This window comes from Rattus norvegicus, chromosome 5 (assembly GCF_036323735.1).
Source record: "Rattus norvegicus strain BN/NHsdMcwi chromosome 5, GRCr8, whole genome shotgun sequence".
NCBI lineage: Eukaryota > Metazoa > Chordata > Mammalia > Rodentia > Muridae > Rattus > Rattus norvegicus.
This window is the reverse complement of record NC_086023.1, coordinates 161,522,658-161,538,182: the sequence shown is the minus strand read 5'-3', so window position 1 is coordinate 161,538,182 and position 15,525 is coordinate 161,522,658. Positions and strand designations below refer to the sequence as shown.

Below are 15,525 nucleotides of genomic sequence, written 5' to 3'. Positions count from 1 at the left end.
TCACAAAACTAATATTCAGCTCAATGTTAGTGAGGAACTAGGGGGCAGCAGAGCCTTGGAACAGTGCCAAGGATGACTGAGCCCTGATGTATCTACCAACAATTTAAACCTCAATTCATTGTCATACCTTGACATATGCAAAGGATTTGGCCCAGGATTTATTTTACAGATGAATAAAATGTCTGGTCTGTGGTCCTTTCCATACAGACTACAGCCAGGGATGGGGATGGTCGTGCATACTGATCAACTATCAAAACCAGGAGCTTTGTGTAGAAGCTTGAATCACAGGTACAAAATCCACACAAGGGATAGAATCAGAAAGAAATATGCAAAAGTAGCTTACTGTTAAACTAGATTTAGAATCTAGGACCACTGAAGCATACCATCGTCAAAATAGCCACCACAAAAAAGTAGCTGCCAGAACAAGTCACCTTGCACCTCTGTAGCTTCATGTATTTTCCCCCACAACATCTTATATGAATGTCCCTAGCAATGTCCTTCATTTCCAAGCCTACCTCATGCCACTCCCCTCCAAGATTGGCACAAAGATGTGACCTGGTAAGAATCACCCTCAGGAGCCCTTCCTTTCCTGAGAGAAAGGGCATAAGGGACTCTGGATGCTCTAAAGCCAGGCATTGGAGGACTGTGTAGACCTTCTGTGGCTAGGTATGGGCTCTAGTTTACCTACGTATGCCCTTGTAGCAGGGGCCAGAGCATGCATTGCTCCCCTGTGTGTCTATGAGGAAGATGAATGTGTCTGGAGAATATGGAGGAGATGTGTTTGCCACTGTTCCTATGTTCATCTGTTAAATGTGTGGCTTGGCACCCTCATTTTATGCTTTGCATTTGCTGATGTGTTTGGGGCACTAAACTACCACATGAAGAAAGATTTAGAAACTGTCAGTAACTTTCTCATTGTTAGAATACTGGCATAGAGCAAACCCAACATTCAAATCCAAATGGCCCGGACCCAAGTTTCTTAACCTCGGCTGTGTTGACATGCTAGACCAGATATGTTTATGTTTCAAGAACCAACATATGTGTAGAGATGCTTAGCAAGATCTCTGGCATCTGTCTATGAGCTGCTGATATCCAGCTCACCTATGACCCATAATTCTCCAGGCATTGGCCCAATGTCTTTTGAGAGATAAAAACCTCTTTGAAAGCTTCTGCTCCATTACCATTTGGAGAATGTTCTTGTTTTATTTCAGCAGCTGTTAAAAAAAATACCCTGATGAAAAGCAACTTAAAAAGAGGTTTATTTCCGCTCAAACTTCCAGGTCATAGTTCGTCACTGTGGGGAAATCAAAGCAGGGACTTCAAACAACTAATCACATTGTACCCACAGACAATAGCACAGAGGAATTCATGCCTGCATACTTGACTGCTTGCTTCCTTGTGCTCACCTCCATTTCTCCATTCTTACATAGGTCAGGACCCCCCTTCCCTAGGGAATGGTGCTGCCCACAGTGACCTGGGTCTTCCATGTCAAATGATTTAATCGAGACAATTCTGAACAGATGTGCCCTCAGGCCAACCTAATGTGAGCAATCCCTAATGGAGACTTTCTTCCCAGTTGATCCTAGGTTGTGTTAATTTCACAATGAAAGCCAAACACCACAGGTTGGCAAGAGACAGGACCCTTGTCCCCATTGGTATGATTATATAGAACCTCCTTGCTAGGAAAAGTTGTGAAAACTACCTTACCTCTGACCTGATTAGAAAGCAAGCATGTCCACAGTTCGTGCTTTACAATGGAGAAAACAAGCTCTTTATCAATCCCTCAGTTTAGTGGACATTTGCGTAGCCCTGACAGAGACCAAGACCCTAATCCAGCCTCTAGGCTTAAAGCCACAGAATTGAGGGCTGGAGAGATGGCTTAGTAGTTAAGATCACTGGCTGCTCACGCAGAGGACATAGATTCGATTCCCAGCACCCACTGGTAGCTCACAATTACCTGTCACTTCATTCCAGTAGATCTGATGCCTTCTTATGGCATCCAGTGCACCAAAAAGACACGATGCACATACACGCCTACTCATACACATAAAAATAAATCAATCAATCTTAAAGAGAACAACATAAACCTTTCTATATTCAAAAGGTATGTTCTACAGTCAAGGTACAGACATCCTAGTTGATGATAAAAGCCACAAATAAGAAGTAAGCAGTGTGGTGGGATAGGGCCATGGGGCTATCGACAGGGAGGGACAGCAATTTTAAATATCTAGCTAGGCAGAAGATGACATTTGAACAGCTACAGACAGGATAAAAAGAATTGAGTCCAGTTGACACCTGGTATTTGGCGGGATGTTGTTGTTGCACAGAGAAAGAGCAAGCTCAAAGGCCCTGGGGCCTCCTCACCTAGTTGAGGAACAGTGAGTGTGGCAAGACTAGAATTAGGGTGTGGGCAATAAGATCTAAGGGCAAGTAGCTAATGAATACAGTAACGCTTTGGCTTACCCAATGCCATATCTAGTAGCGATGCCAGTATTCAAGTAGGAGCTCCTAAGACCTCTTTCCATCTGAATAAGGTTATAGGAGCCACTTTCTCCTCTGTACGGACACTGGCCAGGAGCCACACCCACCCCTGGATCTGTGACACCTTTCTTGGGCTGGGCCAGTGTTTACAGGAAGCAGGGAGGTGGAGAGGGAAACAGGTAATGTATAAGACACCTGTGATCTGTTTTGTCTTCCATGGCTGTGACAGGTATGAACGATACGTGGCCTCCTCTGAGGTAGAGGCAACATGGTGGTTCTGGCCCTGACACTCCTTGTAGATGCAGTTGCTGTGTTCTTACTGGGCAGTGTGCTGTGGGTGATCTGCAGACACTTATGGACTGAACACATCCCTGAAGGCATCACTCACCCCATGAGGCTGCGAGTCCTCAGTTGCCTTCTCCAGCTGTCACTGACATGGGTGAGTCTCTGCTTCGCTTGCCTCCTTTGCCTGATGTTAGGACAAATCAGATACTGGATGCTTTGGTACTATACACAATTCAAAGAATGCTTGCTTTCACCAGGTTTCCATTACTGTAACAAAATACCCAAGACAATCATGCTTTTTGAGGTTGCAACTTGTGCTGTCAGCCTGATTAAGAGAGAGCACATATGGCCAAGGAAAACTGCTCATGTCCCAAGGAACCAGGAAGGAGAGCTGAGGTACCATAGTGCCTTTAAAAACAGACATTATTTTTTAATTTATCATAAAGCAAATGGACTTCTCAGTGTATTTTATTGTGTGTATAGCATTAGACTTTAATCCTTTTTTTGCTTTTTTTTGGGGGGGGGGTGTTTGTTTGGGGACTTGTTTGTTTGTTTGTTTGTTTGTTTGTTTGTTTGTTTGAGACAGGATTTCCCTGTATACCCCTGGCTGGCCTAGAACTCACTTTGTAGACCAGGCCTGTCTCCACCTCCAGAATCTGCCTAGGGATTAAAGACAAATACCACCACCTCCTGGCTTAGGCTTTATTTTTATACTCTACCTTCTCCCACCAACCTATGTCTTCAGTGACCCCCACTAAGCCTTTCTTGCCAAAGGCTCTATTACCTAGTACTAGCATTACCCTTGGGCCTTTTCCACCAGGCCCTCAAAGGAACAGAGAATATTCGAACTATGGTACTCAGGGGAAAAGGCTATTCTCCTTCTTTGTTTGCTGAAGATAGAGATGCATTTTTGAGCTCTGATGGCTACAGATCTGCTAGCAAGAGTCAGCAAGCAAACAAAATTAAGAAAACGGAAAGCAAATTAGGACATTAGCTCAGGACATGAGCAGAATCACAGAGCGCATCTTTTTAAAAACAGTAAGATTTACTTATGTTGTGTGTAGAGACGTTTTGTCTGTATGCATGACTGTTTACCATGTATGCACAGTCCCTGCAGAGGCCAGAAGAGTGTTGTAGGATGCCCTGGGACTAGAGTTATAGATGGTTGTGAGCCTCCATGTGGGTGCTGGGAATTGAACCTGGGTCCTCTAAAAGAGCAGTCATTGCTCTAAACTTCTGAGCTGCATAGATCAGAATTTTAACAAGTTTTTTTTTTGTCTTTTTAAGAACTATCTTTTTAAGGCTAGGCATGGTGGCACATGTCTTCGGTCCCAGCACAGTGGAGGTAGAAGTGTGTGGACCTATGTGAGCTTGAGGCCAGAGAGGTCTACATTGTGAGTTCTGGGAGAGCCAAGGATACAAAGGGAAATCCTGTCTCAGAAAGAACAAGACAAAAAAAGATATCTATTTTTTAAGCAATTGTTATAGAAAATATTGGATTTTCATAACAGCCTTTTTAAAGAAAAAAATTTGTAGATTCTCCTTCTATCTCCCTAACCTGCTCTCTCTTACAATCTTCTACCCCCTGTATCTCTGATTTATCTTCATATCCCATAGGTCCCGTTGCTCTGTTTCCCATTTTTAAATCCCCTTTCCCCATCTCATGGCCTCTTTCCTATTTTGTAACTCATAGCCACACTCAGAACCACTTTTACACACACACATATAAAAATCATGTTAGGATTCAGATGTGAGAGAGAACATGATTTACATCTTTCTGAAATCTGGGTCATCTCACTTATTGTAACAGCCCAAGGACTCTATATCCTACCGCAAAGATGTTTGTGCATTCATGTTCACCGCTGCTCTAGTCACCATAGCCAGGAAATGAAACCACCCGAGACATCTATCAACAGATGAAAGGATGAAGAAAATGCACAGTAGGAAACACACAATGAAAAAAAAATGAGACAAGGTCTCACTCTAGAAGCCAGGCTTGCCTTGTACTCAAGAGAGATCTGCCTGCTTCTGCCTCATGAGTGTTGGGATTAAATGTACGCATTACCATGCCCAGATACAATGGAATTTTATCCAACCTTAAAGAAAAAGAAAAGAAAGTATATTTTTTAGGAAAATGATGGAACTGGAGATCATGATGTTAAGTCCAATGTATCACACTTAAAACAGTACCCTAGGCCTGCTTTTGCAATGGCTTGACTAGAATCCTTGGTTTTCCCTTTGGCATTCTCTTTTGTAGTCTACAGTTCAAGTTCCTAGTTACCACGACTCAGTTTCCTTGTCTGCTAAATAGGAACTCCTAGCAGCCCCTATTTCCTTATTTTTCAAGGATCTGGGAGTTAAGTTATTCAGAAGGTGTATTGCAGCATCCATAGTAGAATAAACCCTTACACATCATACACTGTCACCATTGATTTTTTCTCTAACGGTGTGTTATACAATCACTGTGCGTCACAGCCAAAGATCTGAGCTCAGGGATGGGGGGGGGGGTTAGTCCTAGGTAGAGTGCCTCAAGGGAGCTTGTAGTCTGTGGTAGCAGAGGCAGAGGCTGGCCAGTTTTAAGGAAGCTCACAAGGACTCTAGCTACAAACAGCTTCATGCAGAGGGCAGACCCAGGAGTAAAGCGTAGCCAAACAGCAGGGAGACCAGGGCTTGCTTTCTCAAGGGTCAGAATGCAAGGGCCCATAGCTTTGATGGATAGGATGAAAATCACCCTATTTTCACCACTAATCTCTGGTCGTAGGGTTTCCTGCCATTGAGGATTGGAAGTGAGGAGGTTAGCAGAGTACAGTCGCCAGGGCTGGACCATAGGCTGAATTATAACCCTAGCACAGGAGGAATCACAAGTGTTTTGAGTACAAGATTCTTTCATCTGCTACAGACATAGAAAGTTGTGGACTCCTCATCCATTTGACATCACAATGCCATCAGATGGCAGCCATCACTTGTTCCCTTCTTGTGTGTGCATCCTTCCATCACACATTACTTGTCCAACAGCTATTTGGGAATCGAACTGCCTTCCTGGATGAATTTGACGTATTTGTTAAAGAGCATCGTGCTGGGGAGATAGTGCCAATTGTAAAGTGCCTACTGCTGAAGCATGAGAACCTGGGTTCAGATCATGAGAAACCAAGCATAGAGCTGAGCATGATGTTTTGAGCCTATGCGTGGAGGGACGGAAAGAGGCACTGAAACAAGTGAATCCTTGAAGCTCATTGGCCAGCTAACTAGCTCAATTGATGAGACAAATTTCAGGTTCAGTAAGAGACCCTGTCTCAAAAAATAAAGTAGATGGGTCTACAAGATGACACAGTGGCTAATGTCAATTGTTACCAAGCCTGACGACCTGACTTCTACCTCTGGGTCCCACACGGTGGGAGAACAGGACTGACTATTGTCAAGTTGTCCTCTGTCCACATGACCACATGATCTGTGACTCATGAATACCCACACATACACAATAGTAAATAAATGCAATAAAATAATAGATAATTGGATAAATAAATATGGTGGGGTAGTTGAGGAAAGACGCCTAGTGTTGACCTCTGGCTTCCTCATGATTACACAGATGTGCATATACGTACAATAATAAGTACACACACTGCACATATCCAACATAGGATACACACACCAAAACATACATCATATATACCCAATACAGGACATACACACCAAAAAGAAAAAAAATCTGATATGAGTGCAAAATGGTTGTAATTTAGGACTAGAAACTCCTGGAAAGACCCAGGAATATTCACTTATTTACTTATTTGAATTTTTTTAAAGACAGTATATTCTAGTTATGTTTTCCCTCCCTCTTCTCCTTTCAGATTCTCCCTTCCCCCCCCCCATTTCACTCCATGCCTCCTCCTCCTCCTTCTCCCTCTCTCTCTCTCTGTCTCTCTCTCTCTTTTTCTCTCTCTGTCTCTCTCTCTCTCTCTCTTTCTCTCCCCCCCCCCAGAGGAAAAAACATACAGCAAAAGACAAAGCAAATAGAAAAACAGAGAGAAGCTGGGCATGGAGTTGTACGCTTTAATGCCAGCACTAAGGAAGCAGAAGTAAGTGGATCTCTGAGCTTGAGGCCAGCCTGGCCTACAGAGCAAGTTTAAGGATAGTCAGGATTACATGGAGAAACCCTGTCCCAAAAAACTAAAAACAAGTAACAAAAACAAAGAGCACAAGAAACAAACAGAAAATTGGGAATCTGGGGCTGGAGACATGGCTCAGCAGTTAAGAGTACTGGTTGCTCTTCCAGAGGTCCTGAGTTCAATTCCCAGCAACCACATGGTGGCTCACAACCACCTGTAATGGAATCCGATGCCCTCTTCTGGTGTGTATGAAGACAGCTAAAGTGTACACATATACATAAAATAAATTAGTAAATCTTAAAAAAAATAATACTTTAAAAAAGAAAATAGGGAATCATAATAGATAAACAAAACACAAGTAAGGCTTTTTTTAAAGGCCCAAACAAACCATTGTAACACAAAACATCTCCAAATACATGATTGAATCTATTTTGTATTGACCATCTACTGCTGGGTATGGAACCTCCCTTAAGTGAGTATACCCATTGAGACCCCCACTGGAGAAAACTCATTTTTCCTTTTTGAGTTGTTGTCACCTAGAGACAGCTTCTTGGTTAGGGGTGGAGGTTTGTGTCCACTCCCCCTCTTAGCACTGGGACCCCATCTAGCTTGTACCTGTGTAAGTTCTGTGCATGCTGCTACAGTCTCTCTGAGTTCAGATGCGTGTCAATTCTATTCTGCCTGGAAGACATGGTTTCTTGATGTTATCTATCCCCACTGGTTTTTATGATCTTTCTGCCTCTTCTTCCCGCTGAATTCTCAGGAGAGGAATATGATGGAAGATGTCCCATTTAGGACTAAATATTCCAATATTTCTCACTGTCCAGCTGTGCGTCCCTGTATTGGTTCCTGTCTCCTACAGAAGGCAGCTTCTCTGATGATAGCTGAGCCAAACACTGGGTCTATGGATATAGAGGAGTATTGTTATACTCAATATTTATATTATTTATATTCATATAAAAATCATTAGCTCTTAAATATAACAAAATAACCTGAAGAAGCCCCATGTACCACCATCTGCTTTGACATCACGGACCCTAACCAAACACACACACCTTCCCCCTCCTTCCCCCCATTCTTAATTTTTCTAAAGAGAAAAACCTTAAGCACTACATTTACCAAAATTATTTCTGTAGATGTTGGAAACAACCTTGTCTCCCTCTTCAAAAACAATACCTACATAGCAATAAAATTTGGAAGACCCAGGCTGTCTTCCTTGGAAAGAAAACAATTCCCATACCACAGGTAAAGCAGAAGTCTCCAAAAGGGAGGTTCATGCATTGTTCAGAAGCCTGGTTTGTTATGGCTGGCATGCAAAGTATCTAGAAAGAGGAGTGGATCTGATGATGGAGAAGCCACACAGGCCTAGATAGGTGTGACTTTAACTCCAGGTGCTTCATGAGGATAGAGAGAGAGAGAGAAAGAGAGAGAGAGAGACAGAGACAGAGAGAGAGAGACAGAGACAGAGAGAGAGAGACAGAGAGAGAGAGAGAAAGAGAGAGAGAGAGACAGAGACAGAGAGAGAGAGAGAGAGAGAGAGAGAGAGAGAGTAGGAGTTCTGTGGTCCAGTCTCATTAATATTTCCCAAAATCCTCCTTGGCATCTGGGGAAGGTAGATGTGGCAAACAGGCTACAGGCTGCATGTTAAGTAATTCAGTCACAACTCGTTGCTTTTTTTTTTGACAGGGAATGCTTTTTGAGAAACTGGGACTCTGTTATGCACCCCAGTTTGCCAGTTTTCTGCATGATCTGATGCCACTCAAAAAAGATCCTGATGTTGTGGTCAAAGATGTTCACTTTGAGACAATTCCTGTGAAGCTATACAAGCCCAAGAAACCCTCCTCCGTTCCAAGAATTGGAATCATTTTCTTCCATGGTGGTGGAACCATCCTAGGGAGCTTAAGTAAGACAGAGCCTTTCTTCTGGCTTCTTTGAGTCCCCAGTCGCTCTGCTAAATGGGCTTGAAACTACGGTCATTCTGTGGGGGGTAGAAATATGCTCAGTAAGTAAGAGTACTTGCTACTCCTCCAGAGGACCCAAGTTTGGTTCCTAGCACCTATGTCGGGCATTATAACTCTAGCTCCAGGGAATCTAACTTCTTCTTCTGGTCTCTATGGATACCTTCATACATGTGTGCATAATACATACACATAAGTAAAAGTAAAAAAAAATATATTTAAAAAAAATCATCCCTCCTGGTAGATAGTCGACTGTTAGAACCAGGAAAACTCAGGGCCATTAGTAGGCACAGATCATTTGGTGGTATATTATGAAGTGGTGTAACCTTTTCCTAAGCTGATATGAGAATACCACGCCCACACCAAGTCACTGTACTGTAATTCATTTTTTGGGTGTTTTTGGTAAGTGGTGGAATGCATCAGGTCATGGGCATTTTGGAGACCATTGTTCCGGCAGCTCACAGAAGCAAAACAGTAAGAAGTTGAAAGGATATTTACTGTACAGCCAGAAGCTATTTCATGACCTGCTCGGGGAACTCAGGTGCTCTGTTTACCAGAAGAGAATAGCCACAAAGGCTGGAGAAAGGTAAATGTCCTAATAAACGTGACATTCGATTTTGTTTTCCAGGAACCCACCACAGCATATGCTTGCGTTTGTCCAAGGACTGTGACGCTGTTGTCATTTCAGTTGGGTAAGGAAGGGGCACAATGGAAACATGCAGGCAGACAACCCTGATTCACAGTGACAGGATCTGAAGTTTGAACCTGAAGCCAATAGAATTGGGAAGGAAAATGGGGGAGGGCTGGGCTGTGAGGATCCAATAGGAAGAAGCAAGGAATGGAGGAGAGAGAGACAGTGGATGGGATCTCCTTCCTTGGTGTATTTGTGGATAAAGGCATCATTTAACCCTGTCATTTGGAGGCTGATGGGAATGGTCATAGCACTTTACTTTTGGGTGGAAGAGTTCATTAGGTCTAATAGCCCTGCCTGTGGCAGACAGAACATTTCTTCTGCCTAAAGTCAGCAGTGTTCTGAATGACCGACCACTGAAACACCTAAACAATATCACATCCATTCCCAAGTGCAATATAGCAAGTGCCCCCTCTGAGCCTAAGTGGGGCTCTACTTTCTACTATGCATTTGGGGCCTTGCCTATCTCCTCTTATTTAGACTTCAAAGGGAGATTTGAGATATGAGATGTTAGACAAGAGTACTTTGGTTTGACTAAGCACTGAACATAATCTATGCTCCTTGATTTTTCTCTAGATACAGAAAGTCTCCCATGTACAAGTATCCAGTGATGAAAGATGACTGTGTGGCCGCCACCACCCACTTTCTGAGATCATTGGATGTGTATGGAGTGGATCCAGATCGTTTGGTAGTCTGCGGTGACAGTGTAGGAGGGACTGCAGCCGCTGTGACTAGTCAAACAGTAGTGCACCGAAAAGATCTCCCCCAAATCCGGGCTCAGATTTTGATCTACCCCTCACTGCAACTGGTAGATTTTGGGAGCCCTTCTTATCAACAGAATTTCAATGTCCCACTGCTCACTTCGAATCTGGCCTTGTACTGCTTCTGTTGCCACCTAGATGTGAAGCTTTCCTGGCAAAGTGTCATAAAGAGTGGTAGGCATTTGCCTCCAGAAATCTGGGAGAAATACAGAAAGTGGTTGGGTGTAGAAAACATCCCAGAGAGGTTTAAGAAGCAAGGCTACAAACCTATACCTCGGGGGCCGGTGAATAACGAGGTTTACCAAGAAATAAAAACTGCACTGAACAACACTTGCTCACCCCTCCTCGCAGAAGACAGTTTAGTGTCTCAGCTCCCAGAAACCTGCATTGTGAGCTGTGAGTATGACCTTTTTCGGGACCATTCTCTCTTATATAAGAAGAGGCTGGAAGCTCTAGGGGTGCCTGTGACATGGCATCATATGGAGGATGGCTTCCATGGAGTGCTTAACACCTTTGAGTTCGGACTTCTGAGTATCCCTTGCTCCTTGAGAATTATGGACCTGATTATCCGGTTCATTAAAAAATTCTGACTCATTCCTTCCTGGGGGTGCTTCACCAACCTAGTCTAGGCTATAAAATAATACAGTGTATGTTCTTTATGATGAATAGAGAGGAGGCAGGGTGAGAAGGATGCAGTGAGACTCTCTGTCAGGTTCACTATTAGGGAAAATAGACACTGACCATCTTCAGCACCCATTTGAAAGAATGAACCTGTGCACGAAGCTTGTCCATAGTCCCCTTAGTTAGAATTCAGGCTGTGGGAGCTGGTTGGGACTGTATGGTAGGTGTATCTGGTTGAGTTGATCTTGGATGTGGCTCAGAATGTAGAGCTTTGATTCCAAGTCTGGCGGGTGGTAAGTGGTGATGACAGTCTCTGGGTGCCCAGCTTGCTTGAGCTGAAAGTGACGAGACGATGGAGACAGATTCTCCATGGTACATGGCTCCTAGAGACAAGTGAAAACAGTCAAAGTTGCCTGCCTAAGAGAGCTTGGGCATTCTAGGTATCAGAGTGAGTTCCCAACAAATGGCCCTAAAGAAACATCATAAATATTAAAAGACCAGAGTTAAAGGGAAGCCAAGTTCAGTGAAACTCAGACCATGTCCACAGTGGGAATTCTAGAGAAAGCAAAGGGAACAGATGTATTGTTGTGAATTATTTGTTCTAAGATAAAGAATCAATGCATTTGCCTCATGCAGATATAAAATGGATTGGCATATGTAGCAGCAAATGTTAGGTATAAATCAGGTGTGGTCTGATGTAGGAACTCAGAAAGGACTAGTGGCTTACCCTCTGCCCTTCTCTGCTCCAGGCTGATGTATTTATTCTTTATGTGTTGGCCCTAAACAATTCCCTGCTACGGTCTCTAAGAGCTATGCTAACTTGTATGGGTATATCCATTTTTCCCAGCAGTTTCAACAAGAATTTCACAGCAATTTACTGTCTCTACTGATTTTCTGAGCTGTGTATGGTGGTTACAAATAAGAGAGTGGAAATTTCTGACTGTTCAGTCCAAGGTCTATGCTACTCTTTGAGTAGCGTACAAAACAGCCTCCCCTGGTGTTTGGACTGAGTCAGGTTTGAAGGTAGGAGAGTAGTGAATATTTTCCTCGTCAAAGGCTAGATGGATGTTGGGTGAGCATTAATACTCACTTGACTATGGAAGTGAAGTAAAGGCTGAAATGAATCAAGTTTCATGGAAGTGGCACCATGATGACCACCTGCCCCTTGGGAGTAAAAATTCCTTTCAAAGAGATGACCATGTGGTCCTCCTGTCTTCAGGAGGATTTGTCTCTTGCTGACCAGCAACTTTCAAAGGCCAGCATCCAAATCCACCCACAGAGAAACCCAGACACGCCTTAACTTGTTCTCAAATGATTGTGTTGAAATGATTGTCAGAGAGGAATTCTCATTGGTGGCTTCTTGAGTCATTCATAGTTATCCAGCAGATGGCTTTGGTAGAAAAATTAAGAATTAGCCACTGAAAACATATATTGTAGGAAGCAACGGAACCCCGGGAGTATGGTTCTCTCTGATGCAGACCTCTGAGTTGAGCTGAGTAGGTCTTCAGCCTGGAGTGAGTTTTGTGTAATGTTACTACAGCTACAAGATGTTGAAGGGGATGGACTGACCTTACACATAAATGGGTACTTGTCTCTTTGCCAGGGAGGTGGTAAAAAACTAATATGCTCCTGGACGACTGTGCCTAATGAAAATGGCTGGGGACATCTCAGGGCTGAGGGTGTATTTTCACAGCTTCTCCCAACGGTAAATCAAGAGAGAGACAAAGGACTTTTACCTTAGTAGCTGGCTGGGGTCCTCAGGAGCGAACCTGTATACCTTTCTGTTAACCTATTCATTTCTTTTATTCTTCCGACATATTCATGCTAGCCAACTCCACATGTACAGAACATTGAACTTTCTTTTTCTTTACCTGAGTTCTACAGAGTGAGTATTCTTATTTCTCTTTCTTGTTTTTTTTTCTTTTAATTTTAAGAGACAGGGTCTCACCGCATAGCCCAGTCTGCCCTTGCATTCATGCTTGGCTTCAAAGCAAATATTACTTTGGAGGGACAGAGGCATAATCTATAGCCTAGACAGGCCTAAAACTCACTATGTAGACCAACCTGATCTTAAAAGTGGTCATAGTGATCCTTCTGCCTCAGCATCTCAATTGCAGGTGGCAGATGTGAGCCACTGAACCCAATATTCTCAAAGTCACCTTTAAGAGGACAGAACTGAGGCTCTGAGAGGTAATTAACACTAATTTCTCAATTCTTCCAAGTCTAACTCAAAGCCAGCTGGATGATTCAACGCCCAAGGCTAAGTGGCTCCCCATGTTATACACTGTGGCCTGACAAGAAAGTTTTGGTTGTAACCTGCAGCCTGTTACTCCAAAAATGAAGGTCTTTTCTTTTCTAGAATTCATATAAAGGAGACACCTTACTCGAGTCATTTCCCATACGGAGATGTCAGCTTCTATGAGATGTGAGTCAGGAAGAAAACATCAAATATTTTTTGTCTTATTTCAAGACTGAGTGGCTTTGGCTAGCATAGAAACTCTGCTGGATGCATTACCAAAGTGGCCAGCTGACAGTGCTTAGGAGACACGGGGTGGGGGGTGTCCATGAATTTTTAGGCCCAGACAATTTGAGCTTGGAGTGTTTTCTCAGTAAATTATCAGTACTTATTTAGAACCCCCTATTTTTCTAGCTCTTGGCCAGAACAATCTGATAAAGGACAGAGAGATGCACCCCAAGTTGTTCTCCTCCACCCCTGAGATGGGGTCTTATGTATCCTAACCTGGCCTTGAACTTGTTAAAGAGCAAGAATAGTCTTGAACTTCTGATCCTCCTAGCTTGAGCAGAGATTGCAGGTGTGTACTGCCACATCCACATTCTGTGGTGGTGGGAACCAAACCCAAAGCTTGATGCATGCTGGACTAGCACTTGCCCTCCTGAACCACATTCTGAGCCCACCACATTGCTTTCTTTGGCCAGCAAACAATTGAGAGAGGAAGGCTTGGGCCACACTGCAACTACTCACATTTGTCTGTTCTGCTCTTTGTTTCACTTTGCCTCCTCCACCTGTGACAAATAAGACTCCCTGGCTTCTCCCCTTGTCCCTGGAACTCTGCTCCAAATGACTGCTCTCTCACTCATTTTATCCCTAAGCTAGCAAAAATACGTCAGGCTGTGCTAATGGCTCTACAGTCCCATAGCCCGGGCTACGACTGCAGTAATCTATTTCTCACATTGCACGGCCTTCATGTGTCAAAAAGGAGTTCCAACCCCCTTCCAATTCACCCCAGTAGGATAAGAGACAGGCCCTAGCTAAAATATCTTTGATCTTATGGCAAAAGGGAAAAAAGCAATGTGATACGGATCTCTCCGAACTTCTGAAATGAGGGGTGCGCATGACTTCTGCTCACATGCTCGTGGCCAAGCCTAATTGCAAGTGGGACAGAGGTACAAATTCCTCCCCAGGAAACAATTTTAGAACTTGGTATATCTGAAATCAGAAAATGTCAATTTTTTTTTTTTGCTTTAAATAAGCTGTACCTATGACTGAAGGTGTGCTTCAGCCATATGAGGCTTGTCTAACATGCATGAGTTCCTAAATTTAGTACCCAAACTAAACACTTTCCAATGACACTAGTGACACACAAACACATCCTCCTTTTAAGTAAAACCTTAAAATATTAGAAATAGGGCTAATTCTTTTTTTTTTTCTCTTTCTTTTTTTCAGAGCTGGGGACCGAACCCAGGGCCTTGCGTTTGCTAGGCAAGCGCTCTACCACTGAGCTAAATCCCCAACCCCAGAAATAGGGCTAATTCTTAATTTAAAACATAAAATTTACTTATTTTTATTTTATGTATATGAATGTTTGCCAGTACAATGTATATGCACCACATATGCAATGTCTGGGGGAGGGACGCAGAAGATGACATCGGATTCCCTGGCATTGTAGTTACAGGCAATTGTGAACTGCCCGGCATGAGTGTCCTCTGTGTCCTCTATCAGAACTAGCAGTGCCCTTAACTGCTGAGCCATGTCTCCTACCTCAACATTTCTTTATTAACCTCCTTTCCTATCCATTCTTTTAGCTATGTCTAGCCACTGTTCCTGATTTGATTTTATTTTACTTTATTTTTTTTATTTTATTTTATTTTGAAACAGTGCCTCACTATGTAGCTCTGTCTGTCCTCGAATTCACGGAGATCTGCCTGCCTCTGCTTCCTGAGTCCTGGGACTAAAATCTTGCACAACCATGCCTGGCTGCTGCTTTTATTTTTATTTTATTATTTATTTATTTATTTATCTTTGGTTTTGTTTGGTTTTACTGAGACAGGGTTTTTCTGTGTAGCTATCCTGAAACTCTGTAGGTCAGGCTGGCCTCAAATTTAGAGATCTACCTTTGTCTGCCTCACCGATGCTGGGAATAAAGGCGTGTACAACCACTACCAACTGACTGCTTTGATTTCTTACTTTAAAATGTGATCTTGCAAAACCCTTAAAATCATACTTCTCCATACTTAAATATGTACCTGTATACACACACACACACACACACACACATATATATATATATATATATATGCATATATATGTGTGTGTGTGTGTGAATTATATACATATGTAATTTTGAGAGAAGATTTTGGTAAATATTATTTACCAAATATATCAT

The 15,525-nt window shown here is 43.0% G+C and overlaps 1 protein-coding gene across 1 annotated transcript; it reads left to right on the top strand.

Moving 5' to 3' along the window:
• The first annotated feature begins 2,697 nt into the window (after nt 1–2,697).
• Aadacl3 (arylacetamide deacetylase-like 3) lies at nt 2,698–12,731 on the top strand. The gene is made up of 4 exons (NM_001191768.2): nt 2,698–2,920; nt 8,556–8,772; nt 9,456–9,519; nt 10,095–12,731. The coding sequence occupies exons 1-4, from the start codon at nt 2,750–2,752 to the stop codon at nt 10,867–10,869; spliced, it is 1,227 nt and encodes a 408-aa protein (NP_001178697.1). The 5' UTR covers nt 2,698–2,749; the 3' UTR covers nt 10,870–12,731.
• Nucleotides 12,732–15,525: the final 2,794 nt, after the last annotated feature.